This window comes from Benincasa hispida, chromosome 10 (genome assembly GCF_009727055.1).
Source record: "Benincasa hispida cultivar B227 chromosome 10, ASM972705v1, whole genome shotgun sequence".
Classification (NCBI taxonomy): domain Eukaryota; kingdom Viridiplantae; phylum Streptophyta; class Magnoliopsida; order Cucurbitales; family Cucurbitaceae; genus Benincasa; species Benincasa hispida.
In genome coordinates this window covers 23762782-23775528 of record NC_052358.1, presented here as the reverse complement: position 1 = coordinate 23775528, position 12747 = coordinate 23762782, and the positions used below count along the sequence as shown (strand labels likewise).

The window sequence follows — 12747 nt, the reverse complement described above, 5'->3', positions numbered from 1 at the left end:
GAATTTAGACTTTAAAATTTAATAAAATTTTATAAATAATCTCTATAATTTGATTAAAAAAAAACCCTTATAAATATTCTTTACCACATAAACTATTTATGAACGGTAATTTTAATTAAAAATCATAAGAACAAAATTCTAAATTTCTCTAAATTAATTCATGTTTTGTTTTAAAATAACCAAGAACATTGCGACAACTCCCTCTAATAACTTATCGTTTTTTGAAGGGATTTGTTCAAATTTATGATATTTGTCTGATTGAAGTTAAATTCACACTCATCTCCCATCATAAAGTAGCTGTATATGGTTAGATATAGAAACAAAAAAAAGGAGAGATTTAGTGGAAGGGAAGCCAAATTTCCACAACTTGAAACAACTCATATTTAACTGGGAAAAGAAAGACTGAAAGATAAAATGAAAAACAAAAACAGTTGAATTCAAACAAAGCTTACTATTAGTGGTTTGTGCCATTTCACTTTCGTTGACTTTGAAGAACTAAACCCCCATCCTTACGTAATTAAACTCGTTTAAATTTCCCTAATTTAGCATTCAAATGTAAACTAAAATCCTTAACTCCTTTTATCTATCGAATTATGATTCTAGTCTTCGACATGGGTTGAAGGAGAAAAGTGGGTATTTTTGACTCCTCAAACAGCCACAGCCGGCACAGGCCGTCTGAATATATCAATCATATCATAATCCTTTTAACTATGACGAAAATACATGTATGAATACGCGTTGAGACTTCGAACAGCCAACCGAATGTTCTTTCTTGGTAATTAACCCTCTCTATCTCTGCGATTTTCTATCTGGGTTTTCTTGTTTTTCTTCTTCTTTTTCAAGATATTGATCACTACTTTGTTTCCTACGAAAATATTCGTCTGATCAGTGAAAGGGATTCGATAAACTTTCTGGGTTTTTGGGGTTTTGTTAAAAAAGTCGCTGTTCTTATTCGTTTTTTGTTTTCTCTTTTGATTGATTCTGTGATTTTCTTTGTTGGGTCAGCTCAGATTCTGGAAGATTGGACTTTAGAAATTCGTTCCAGTGTTTTTTCTTCCCACCAAAATCGCGTTGTTTGACATTCCTTTTAGGGTCTTGTCTGAATTGATATAGGAATGTTTAAACAAAATTTGATTGTATTGGATTGAATTTTGATTTGGTATTTATGAGATTAGTGTGGAGAAGGAGGTTTTGTGGAATATCTAGCGTTGGCTTTAAGAGGGGATTATAATTTCTGAAGAAAGTATCTTTATTAGTTTCTGGTCTGCAAAAATGGGTTGTCAATGTTCCAAGCCTTCTGTTGATGAAGATGGCAAAAACAGAGCCACTGAGAAATTTCCCTCACGAAAGGCTTCACGTGTTAATTTATTAAAAAAGGAAGAGGATATGCGATTGAATTCTGTGAAAAGAGACGAAGATGTTCGAATAAATTCCTCACAGAGAGCAGATAGTATTCGATCAAAGGTGAAAACAGATGGCGGTGACGTGAAACATGCTTATTTGGATAAGAGAGTCAACGGCTCTAACAGAGTACACGATGATCAAATTGAAAAAAAGAAGAGGGAGGGGTTGGAAGCTGCCATTTCGGCCAATTATCCTGGAAATGGAAGCATTCCAAAGGCTATGGAAGCAGAGCAAGTTGCAGCTGGTTGGCCAAGCTGGCTCTCCTCTGTGGCCGGTGAAGCGCTCGAGGGATGGCTGCCACGGAAAGCCGAAACTTTTGAGAAACTTGACAAGGTATGTAGGAGTTGTGAATCTGACAGTTGAGAGTAGTTTGTTGATGTGATTGTGAGTCTGAAGATTGAAATGTGTTCTTGTCTAAGTTTCCTGTTGTTTGTTTGGTTTGGTGGTGGTTTCATCACAGATAGGACAGGGCACATATAGTAGTGTTTACAAGGCTCGTGATATCATTCACAATAAACTAGTCGCTCTAAAACGTGTTCGATTTGATAATCTTGACGTGGAGAGTGTCAAGTTTATGGCCCGGGAAATCCTTATCCTGCGGAGGCTTGATCATCCAAATGTTATAAAATTGGAAGGTTTGATTACATCACCGCGATCATGTAGCTTGTACCTCGTTTTTGAGTATATGGAGCATGATCTTACAGGGCTTGCATCTCGGCCCGGTGTCAAGTTCAACGAACCACAGGTAAATTGTATTAACTGGCTTTGGGTACCATTCTTTGCATCTTGTCTTGAGGTTTTTATATATGGTGGCCTTGAGGGATGTGAGTATGCAATTTTGATAAGGAGTTCATTACTAATAAATGACATCTATCCAATCCTCAAGAACCTAACTTTATGCTTATGGATATGCTTAGGTTAAATGCTATATGCAACAACTTCTAAGGGGACTTGATTATTGCCACAGTCGTGGTGTCCTCCACCGTGATATAAAGGGTTCAAATCTCCTAATCGACGACAATGGTATCTTGAAGATTGCAGATTTTGGATTAGCAAGTCCTTTTGACCCCCATAATCAAGTTCCCTTAACAAGTCGTGTAGTGACTCTATGGTACCGACCACCCGAACTTCTGCTTGGAGCTTCTCATTATGGGGTTGCAGTTGACTTGTGGAGTACGGGTTGTATACTAGCTGAGCTATATGCTGGAAAGCCCATCTTACCTGGAAAAACTGAGGTAGAACATCTCATGTACTCTGCTGCTACGGTTGATATTCCATATAAGAGATTCATCTTCATATTTGTGATCTAGATAAGGCTACTAGTGATAGAAAGAACAAGATTAGAAAAGGATAAACTACAATCTTTCAATATATATGAAACCTTTGAAGCTATTTTCTGCAGGTTGAACAGTTGCATAAGATATTTAAACTTTGTGGGTCGCCGCCTGAGAATTATTGGAAGAAATTGCAGTTACCTCATTCAACTGGATTTAAGACCGCTCAGCCATATCGACCTTGTATTGGGGAAATGCTCAAGGATTTCCCATCTTCTGCAGTGGCTCTTGTAGATAAGTTGCTTTCTGTAGATCCTGCTCATCGAGGAACGGCAGCTGCTGCTCTGAAAAGCGAGGTATTGCAGCCTTTCCTTGGAATCATTTGAAAGTTACTTTGATGCCTTGTTTCTCATAGTTATGATTAATTAACAGACGTTGTATCTTAATTTTTCAGTTTTTTACGACTAAACCTCTTCCTTGCGAGCCTACGAGTTTGCCCAAATATCCTCCCAGCAAAGAGATTGATGCAAAATTCCACGGCTGCAGAAGGTAAGCTGTTATGAATCATTAATTATTGTGAGGGTGAAGGTATGTCAAGTACATAGTTATTCTTATTGTAAAGGGAAAAACAAATATTTGGGGCTGAGAAGATGTTCAGTAAGGAAATGCTTTCTTGGATATATAGCTTCTTAAACTGCTCATCTCCCATTGCAGGCAGTCGAGAGTTGAGGGCAAAGACCTTAAAGATTGTGTGGAAAGGAGACGACCTAAAGAAGCTCACCTTAATCTTTCTCTGAATGCTAAGGATGAAGCAAACATGTTAATGCAGGTATTGAACTTTTACATATCTGATAAACTTTGTTGGTTTTACAGTTCTATCCGAAAGCTTTTCTGGACTAATTTATATTTTTGCATTCCATTACAGAAAAGGCAAGGTCATTCAAGTTATAAGGGCCGGAGCGGAGTGTTCACTCCATATGGGGACGAAACAGTTTCTGGTTTTTTAAATGCTCCTCCCAAACAAAATCAATCTGTCACAGAAATTTGCTCAGATACAGGCAGGATTTCACATTCAGGACCGCTAATTAGCAAACCAGATTGGATGAAATCAAGAAAGCAACTCGATGACCATTCCATGGCGCTTGACGGATCCAATCTCTCAGCATTATCCCATTTAGTAGCAGTGAGGTCTAATATATCTGATCATCCCTATGATAGACCGGGTCCATCACGATCAGAAGTAGGCAGATTGCCTGACTTTGTTAGGGATTCAGAGTCAACGAGAAAGCAGGACCGGATATTTTATACACACCGAGTTGCAGATTCATATCGAATAGAGATCGAAAAAGCTTGTCCTAAAGAACAGTCCCTGGTTTGTTCCTTCTTTCCTCTTGCTTTATAGTTAAATGAATGAAAATACAAATCTTAGTTCCATCTTTAGCTGTTTTCTAGTCAATGAATGAATGATATTCTGCTACCTGAGATAATAATTGAATGATATTCTGCTACCTGCGATGATAATCTTTGTTCATTATGTGGTTCAGCTTGCTTATGGGACAGACATGAACAAGCTTTACACTTCTGGTCCAATCCTTGGTCCATCAAACAACTTAGATAAAATTCTGAAAGAGCGAGACCGTCAGATTCAAGAATACGCTCGACAAGCACGACATGGTAAAGCTGCTAACAGTCAGTTAAAGGGTTCAAAAGCAACAACTGGAAAACATCTGATGTTGAGCCACGGAACGTGAGATAGATTACGGAGATCGCTTGCACCCGGCAACAGGACAGTTGGGAGAGACCTAAGGTCTGAGATGGCTTGAGTTGTGTAATCAAAAAGTGATTTGGTTGTGTAGAATTTTGGTTAAAATGTTGTATAAAAGGTGGTTGTGAAGCACTACTACTTTCCATTTTTGAGTGCACCCGTTGCTGCTGTGGTGTTTGGCAATTGTTCACCATTCTTCTCGTTCTTAGATTCTGATAATGTGTACAGAAATAGCAACCATAGATTATTTGTTAGATCTTCTTTTTCTCTTGAAGCAAAGGGATTCAAATATTGGATGAAAATCAAATCCATATCAGTGTTTTTAACCTTGCAGACAAGTTTATTAAATCTTATTGTTAAACACATAAGGAGAGTTTTCAGGGGGTTTGAATGGAAAGTTATATTAAAATTTAAAGGGTGAAGCACCAATTGAAAGTTACCCCTAAAGATTGTATGGAATGGAGAGAGTTCAAGGACTATTTGGATATAGGCACACAAAAATCTTGGTAGGCCATATTTGAAAGTGATACGGATAGAGGTTACATTGTTGTGGTTGAGAGGGTTTTGGAAGGATTTTTGGTTCATAATGACATCTTTTCATAGAATCAATCTACCTACCTTCTTTTCTTAGACTAGGGTCTAAGAGGTAAAAAAATAATAATAATAAATTATAATAATCTCACTACAATTGATGACTTTGTTAAAGTGTCTTGAATAGATTCATGGTAGATCGAACTGAAATATAAGTATCCAACGACATGTTGATATATCTGTATATTGAAGGGTTCAACATAATACTAAAGATCTATTGTTATCTTCAATATCTTTTATCTTTTATGTTACTTAATTTACGAGTAAAATCAACGAATTGCTCTAAATAATTTTTACAAATTTTTTAATAACAATATGATATTTTTATTTATATATCTGTCAATATAGTTGTAAAATTGAAATATAGATAATGAATATTGAACATTAATATTTGAATCCTTAGTTAAAACAACAAAATGATAAATAATAAAAATAGATATCAAGTTTGTTGCAGGATAACTATTATTTATAACTTTTTTTGGGCTATTTTCAAGTATAAAAAAATGAACAAAAATATTTATAAGTAATTGTAAAGTATCACAATCTATTTGCTATACATTGTGATAAACTGCGATTGACTACTATTTGTGTCTATGTCATGATAGACATAGATAGTAGTCTATCGCAATCTCTCACGGTCTATTGCAGATAGATTATGATATTTTGCTATTACTTATAAATATTTTCAGCAGTTTTGTTATTTATGTATTATTTTTATTATTATTTTTTAGAAACTCTTATTCATAACATTTATGATAAATATGGAAGTAGATTAATTTATCCAAATTGTTTTTTTGTTAATAACTAAAAGTAAAGAAAATAAATTATTTTAAAATTGGATAGGAAGAATAACCTTTGAAATCATCATTTTTTTAAAAGATATAACCAATAATTTAAATGTTGTAATTTAATATTTATAACGAAAATTAATATTTTGAAACTGCGTTTCTCATAATTCCTAATTCAAAGATGCATGACTTTATTGCTTTTTTTTTTTTTTTTTTTTTTTTTTTTTTATTAATTCCTCTATATTTTCAATTAAATAAAAAATGTTACTTGAAATGGACAAAAGTAGGCCCGTATAAGAAAGAGTCAAGCTCTCATTATCGAGTTATCACAATTAAATACCAATTATCACTATTTATATTGCTTCATATTTTCATTTATATAATTAATTTAGAAAATCAATTTATAGTCCTAAATGGTGAAAGTTGTGTCAATTTAAATTTGAGCTAATAATTATATTAATTTACCCAATTAAATCTATAAACTTACCTAACATAATCAATTTAGACTCGGAAATTAATCGTCATTTTTGTTAAATCCACATTTATAGAAATCTACACATGTACAAGAATTTATACATTGGCAATATCCAAATAAAATCCTAATAAAGGTTGAGAAAATTAAATGTTTTATATGATATTTTTTAAAATAAGTCTAAAGAATGTGTAAATTGATGTACTTGTAAAAGTTCAGAGTTTAAATTGATACTATAATAATTTGGGGTTTAAATTGATAAAATCCTCAATGTTCAAGGTTTAAATTAATACAATTATTACTTTAGGTTTTAAATTGATACAACCCACAAAGTTTAGGGATATAAAATGATTTTTTTTCCTATCGTAAGTGTATCAATTTACACTCTTCATTATGTACCGTTTGAAGAAAATATAAAACTTATAATTGTATTAATTAAACTCCTGAATTTTTATAAATGGATCAATTTAATTTTTTAATCAAAATTTTCTTTAAAAATTATCCATATATTTATTCTAATAATCCATTCTATAAAATTAATATTTAAAAAAGTTTACTTACATTTGAGAATGAATACATAGATAATCATTATGAAATGTCTCAATTGATTAAGTTATGAAATTTAAGTTACTATTTCATATTTTTATTTAGGTATAAATTAATATTTGTGACTTATTTTATTATATAATATTTTGTATGTGTAGAGATTTTTGGATTTAAAGGGTATTTTGGTCTATTCAACTATAGATTCTAGAAATTGACCGGATTCAGCACCACCATCTCTTCTCATCTGGAATATTCGACGGTACCAAAAGGATATTTATTATTTATATAATCATATAATAGGCAGAGAGACCGAGTTAACCTGGCAATTTTAATAATAGCTCATTTATTAAATAATAATAATTATTATCAATATTTAAAAAGTAAAATCTAGATATATCGCGACATGGTATACTTCCTAATTCCTATCGAGATAGGCGCCGCGTAAGCTTAAAGATTAAAAATATCAAAATTTCCTTTAATAATGATTAAAATGTTATAAATTCGAGGAGTATAATGAAAATGTGGATATTAATGTAATACAATAATAAAATAAATTAAATATAATATATAAATAGATAAATAAAATAAAATAAATTAACAAAATATGAAATATGGAAATTTTTTTAAAATCTTCACTTTCTCCAATGTGTCTTTCAAAACCCATCAAATACTATTATTATAGGCAATTTGGCAGGTAGGAGGTGGATTATATAGACACTAAGAATATGACTATATGCATAGAGTGTAGAGGGAGGTGACATTTAGCTTTCTGACACTAAGAATAAGTATTTATTTACATATAATTTGTGATATTTATAATATTCCCCCTTAGATACCCATTATATNAATCTATTTGCTATACATTGTGATAAACTGCGATTGACTACTATTTGTGTCTATGTCATGATAGACATAGATAGTAGTCTATCGCAATCTCTCACAGATCTGTCTCTTATACACATCTAGATGTGTATAAGAGACAGTATATAATGTGTCTCATTAAAACCTTACTAGGAAAAAACTCATTGAAAAAAAAAAATCTTAGTGAAGGAAAAAAAGTACATATTTCATATAATCTAATACTTTTAAAAGAATACTGTATATTTACTCCCCTCGTGGAAACATCACTTGAGATCTATGAGTCGCCGCGTTCCAATATTGTGCACCAATTTCTCAAATGTTGCAGTTGGTAATGATTTTGAAATAAGTTGTCAGGTTATTCTTTGAACAAATTTGTTGTACAGTAATGTCACAATTTTCTTCAAGATCATGAGTGTATAAAAGCTTTGGTGATATATGCTTTGTTTTATCTCTTTTAATATATCCTCATTTGATTTGAGATATACATATTGTGTTGTCTTCGTATAATATTATTAAAATATTTTTACTAGAAGACAAACCATATATTCTACGAATGTGCTGAGTCATTGACCTTAGCTATACACATTCTCGACTAGCCTTGTGATTTGCAAGAATTTTAGCATGATTTGAGGAAGTAGCCGTTATGGTCGTTTCACTAACCGCCACAATACAATAGTTCCTCTACATGTGAGTAGATAATTTGTTTGAGATCTAGCTTTGTGTGGATCAGATAAATATCCAAAATCTGCATAACCAACCAAATCAAAATTCGATTTATTTGAATAAAACAAACCTATATTAATCGTTCATTGAAAATAATAGAGTATATGCTTAATTTCGTTCTGATGTATTTTTTTTTTGGAGGAGTTATATATTGCTAATAACTATACTGAAAATACAATCTTTGGTTTTGTATTATTAGCAAGATACATAAGTGCACTAATTGCACTAAGATATGATACTTTAGGATCAAGAAGTTCTTCATGATCATCTCGAGGTCAAAATATATTTTTCTTCACATATAGTGAACGAACTTCAATTGGAATGTTCAATGGATATGCTTGTCCATATAGAACCTTCTAAAAACATTTCCTTTATAAGTTGACTGATGAACAAATATCACATTTGTTAAATGCTTAATTTGCAAGCCAAAGAAAATTTTTTTGTTCTTCTTAGATCTTTTATCTCAAATTCTTTCTTAAGATATTCTATTGTCTTTGAAAGTTTTTCAAAAGTTTCAATTATATTTAAATCATCAACATATACACTTATAATAGCAAATCTTGACTGTAATTTCTTTATAAAAACACATGGACATGGTGGATTGTTTTGATATCATTCTTTCAACAAATATCCACTTACATGATTGTACCACACTCGTCCTGATTGTTTCAATCCATATAGCGATCTCTATAACTTTATTGAATACAATTCTCGGGAATTTCATTTATATATTTCAGGTACCTTAAATCATTATGAGATTCTTATATAAATATCATTATCAAGAGATCCATATAAATATGTTGTGACTGCATCCATAAGATGCACGCCCAGATAGTTATAATTAATGTAATTGCATCCACCACTGGAGAATACGTTTCCTCATAATCAATACTAGGTCTTTGTGAAAAACTTTGTGCAACTGGTCTTGCTTTATATCTTGTAACCATATTATTTTTATTTTTTTCCTCACAAATACCTATTCGTATCCCACAGATTTGACACCTTTTGGTGTTCAGACTACTAGTTCAAAAACCTGACGTTTTGAAAGTGAGTTTAATTCTATCTCGATTGCTTCTTTTCACTGAAGTCAATCTTTTCTACGTTAACATTTTTCAATAGATTTTAGTTCAGGATCCTCCTTACTTTCAGATATAATATCAAAAGCAATATTATACTAAAAAATCTTGTCAATAACTATATTAATTTGGTTCCATTTTTTTCCTATCATGACATAATTTATTGAAATCTCATTACTATCTTTAAGTATTTCAATGTTGCATATGTTTCAATTACTCGTATATATGAGTATAATATAATTCAGAAGATAAAGTAGACAACTCTTCCAATATACGTTTTTCATTTGAGACAGTAGATATGATATATAGATATTCCACAATATTCTTACTATCAGTCTCAATATGATAATCAATGCAACGTATATATCTTTAAAACTAAGTAGATTTTTCTTAATTTGACTAGAGAACAATGCATTGTCAATTGTAAATTTTGTTCCTCTAGGCAAAATAATATTTTCTTTTACAAATCCTTCAATCAAGTTTGCAGAACTTAATATTGTATTGACTTTTGTTTCCAACATTGTCAATTCGGAAAAATATTTTCTACTTGTAAGTATTGTATGTGTAGCTGCACTGTCTATCAGACATAGAAGCTGCACTATCTACCAGACATAGATCTTTTTTATTCATTTTTTAGTTGCCCAACATATGATGATCCAAGTTTTTTCATTAAAAGAAAAAAATTACAATAAGAAAAACAACATTTGGAATATACAAAAGTTAACATCTACTAAGAGAAAAAAAAAACATGGAGATGAATAAAAAATATTAAATCTAGATATTTTCAACGTCAAAGAAAACATTTGGTGTTCCATCAATTCTGTCGATTTTCTCTTCAGGAGATTCAAAGAAGTCCACCATATCTAAATTTGTCATATGGGATGGGTCAAATATGTCATTATCCTGGTATGCAAAATTTGCTTCTACATTTTTCTCTTTTTATTTTTCCTTCAGGGAAGCTTGATAGAGATCAACTAAGTGTTTTGACATACTATAGGTATATGACCAATGTCCAGTCATTCCGCATCGGAAACATTTATTTTCAACAGTTTTTGAACTCTTATCTTGTGGAGCTTTTCTTTGTGATAATCATTTTGTGTGGTTCTTTTGAAATTTGAATTATTAGAACGACCACCACGAAAATAATAATTATTTCTTCCTCCGCCATGGTCACGACCTCGATCGCGATTATTAACATTTACAACATTCACTTCAGGGAATGGTGTTGTTCCAGTTGGTCGAGATTTATGATTTTTCATCAATAACTTGGTATTTTGTTCGGCCATGAGAAAACATATAATTAGTTCAAAATACTATTTAAAACCTTTATCTCGATATTGCTACTGTAGGAGTATATTCGAAATGTAGAAAAATGTCTTCTTTAACATATCGATTTAAAATTTTGGAGCCTCAAGTGCATTCATTTACGACGAGCTTTAGGAAGAAAAATTGTTTTATGATGATCACATTTTTATAGTAACCAAATGTATTTTGACATCAAGCACTAATGATAAATAATTATTACCAATGATATCAAATTCTACAAATTCCAATTTTATAATATTTTCATGGTAATACTATTATAAAGTATTATATATATATATATATATATATCAAATATGTAAAATAACATTTAATCTATTAATTATAATGAAGAGAGAAAAACTGACATACTTTTAAGACCTATTTTTAGCGAGGAAAATGATAGGAGCTCGTGCTGATGATATGTTGTAAATTTGAGAGGCACAATAGAAACACAGATACCAATAAAATATAATATTAAAATAAATATAAGATAATACGATAATAAAATAAATAAATATTTTAATTTAATAAAATAAAATAAATTAACAAAATATGAAATAAGAAATTTCTATAAAAATCTCCACTTTCTCCAATTTCCATGGATTTTTCCAATGTGTATCTTTCAAAACCCACCAAATGCCACTAGCCAATTTGGCAAGTAGGAGGTGGATTACATAGACACTAAGAATGAGTATTTATAACACACATGACTATATATATGAAGAGTAGAGAGAATGACATCTGGCTTTTTGATAATAAGAACAAGTATCTATTTTATGCATAATTTGTGATATTTATAATATGAAGGAAGATTTGAAATATTTTTTTCTTTTATATATTTTAGGGAAAATATCAATTTACACCCTGAATTTTGAGAGTTATATCAATTTAAATCCTAAACTAATAATTATATTAATTTAAACCTTGAACTTTCATAAATATATCAATTTAAACCCCAAACTAATAATTGTATCAATTTAGACTCTGAACATTCGTAAGTGTATCCATTTAAACCTTGAAGTTTCACAAGTATATCAATTTAAATTCTTCATTATGTTTTATTTGGATACATTTATGAAAATTTAAGGTTTAAATTGATATACTTATAAAAGTACAGGGTTTAAATTGATATACTTATGAAAATTTAGGGTGCAAATTGATACAATGATTAGTTTGAGGTTTAAATCGATATTACTCTCAAAGTTTAAAATTTAAATTGATACAATCCCAAAGTTCAGGGGTATAAATTGAATATTTGCTCTATATTTTAATTAAATTTGTCAAATGTAAAAAGTAAGGAAAATAGATTTACGTAGATAATAGACTTGTTAAAAAGTTAGAACATGAAATCATAAGAAGAAAAGAAAAATACTAAAAATTCTTCTTAAATACATTATTATAAATATAAGTGGAAACTTCAACTCCTTTTTGAACTTCAATCTCAAATCTTCTAAAACTCTCAAAATCTACATCTTCAAATACTTTCGATCAAGAGCGGGTGTGACAAACACCATAATACTCATGCAGTTTTCCATGATTTGCATCGAATTAACAAATACATCGTCACACACTTTCTAATTCAAATTGTATATCTTGCACGTGAGAAAATTTGTAAGTTGTAATATTTGTTGTATTCCTATTCTTATTCTTCACCTATACCCATTTCTTGATAAATGATCATTTAATATGTCTAGACTTTTTCTTAGTCTTTTGGTTAGAAATTTACATTCTTCATATTCTACACTATACTTTTATCGTTGAACTAGGAAAAATATATTTGACAATTAAGATGATAGTCATAATATGGTTACTCCTAACTATCAACAGAAAATCAAAATCAATCCTTCAATAATAGTTCGAATATGTTAGAAATATAGTTTTATAAACTAATTATTGGATAGAAATATTCAAAATTTCGGTTAAAAAATCTCACTGCGTCTAG

At 30.6% G+C, this 12747-nt stretch overlaps 1 protein-coding gene across 2 annotated transcripts; it reads left to right on the top strand.

Moving 5' to 3' along the window:
- Positions 1-570: 570 nt before the first annotated feature.
- On the top strand, positions 571-4745 carry LOC120088548 (probable serine/threonine-protein kinase At1g54610). Of its 2 annotated transcripts, none has more exons than XM_039045937.1 (9): positions 571-775; positions 1011-1737; positions 1865-2149; positions 2322-2639; positions 2807-3034; positions 3133-3227; positions 3393-3507; positions 3604-4050; positions 4223-4745. In XM_039045937.1, exons 2-9 carry the CDS (start codon positions 1273-1275, stop codon positions 4427-4429), a joined length of 2160 nt encoding a protein of 719 aa, XP_038901865.1. In that variant the 5' UTR covers positions 571-775; positions 1011-1272; the 3' UTR covers positions 4430-4745. The 2 variants fall into 2 exon arrangements, with proteins under 2 accessions (XP_038901865.1, XP_038901866.1); XM_039045938.1 differs by having other exon boundaries at positions 1006-1737.
- The last annotated feature ends 8002 nt before the right edge of the window (positions 4746-12747 follow it).

Excerpts from the sequence above, each read along its gene's own strand:
- LOC120088548 (XM_039045937.1), top strand. The coding sequence starts at position 1,273 with ATGGGTTGTCAATGTTCCAAGCCTTCTGTTGATGAAGATGGCAAAAAC. Across the intron at positions 1,738-1,864 it reads CTTTTGAGAAACTTGACAAG|ATAGGACAGGGCACATATAG; the intron begins GTATGTAGGAGT and ends GTTTCATCACAG. Across the intron at positions 3,228-3,392 it reads AAATTCCACGGCTGCAGAAG|GCAGTCGAGAGTTGAGGGCA; the intron begins GTAAGCTGTTAT and ends CTCCCATTGCAG.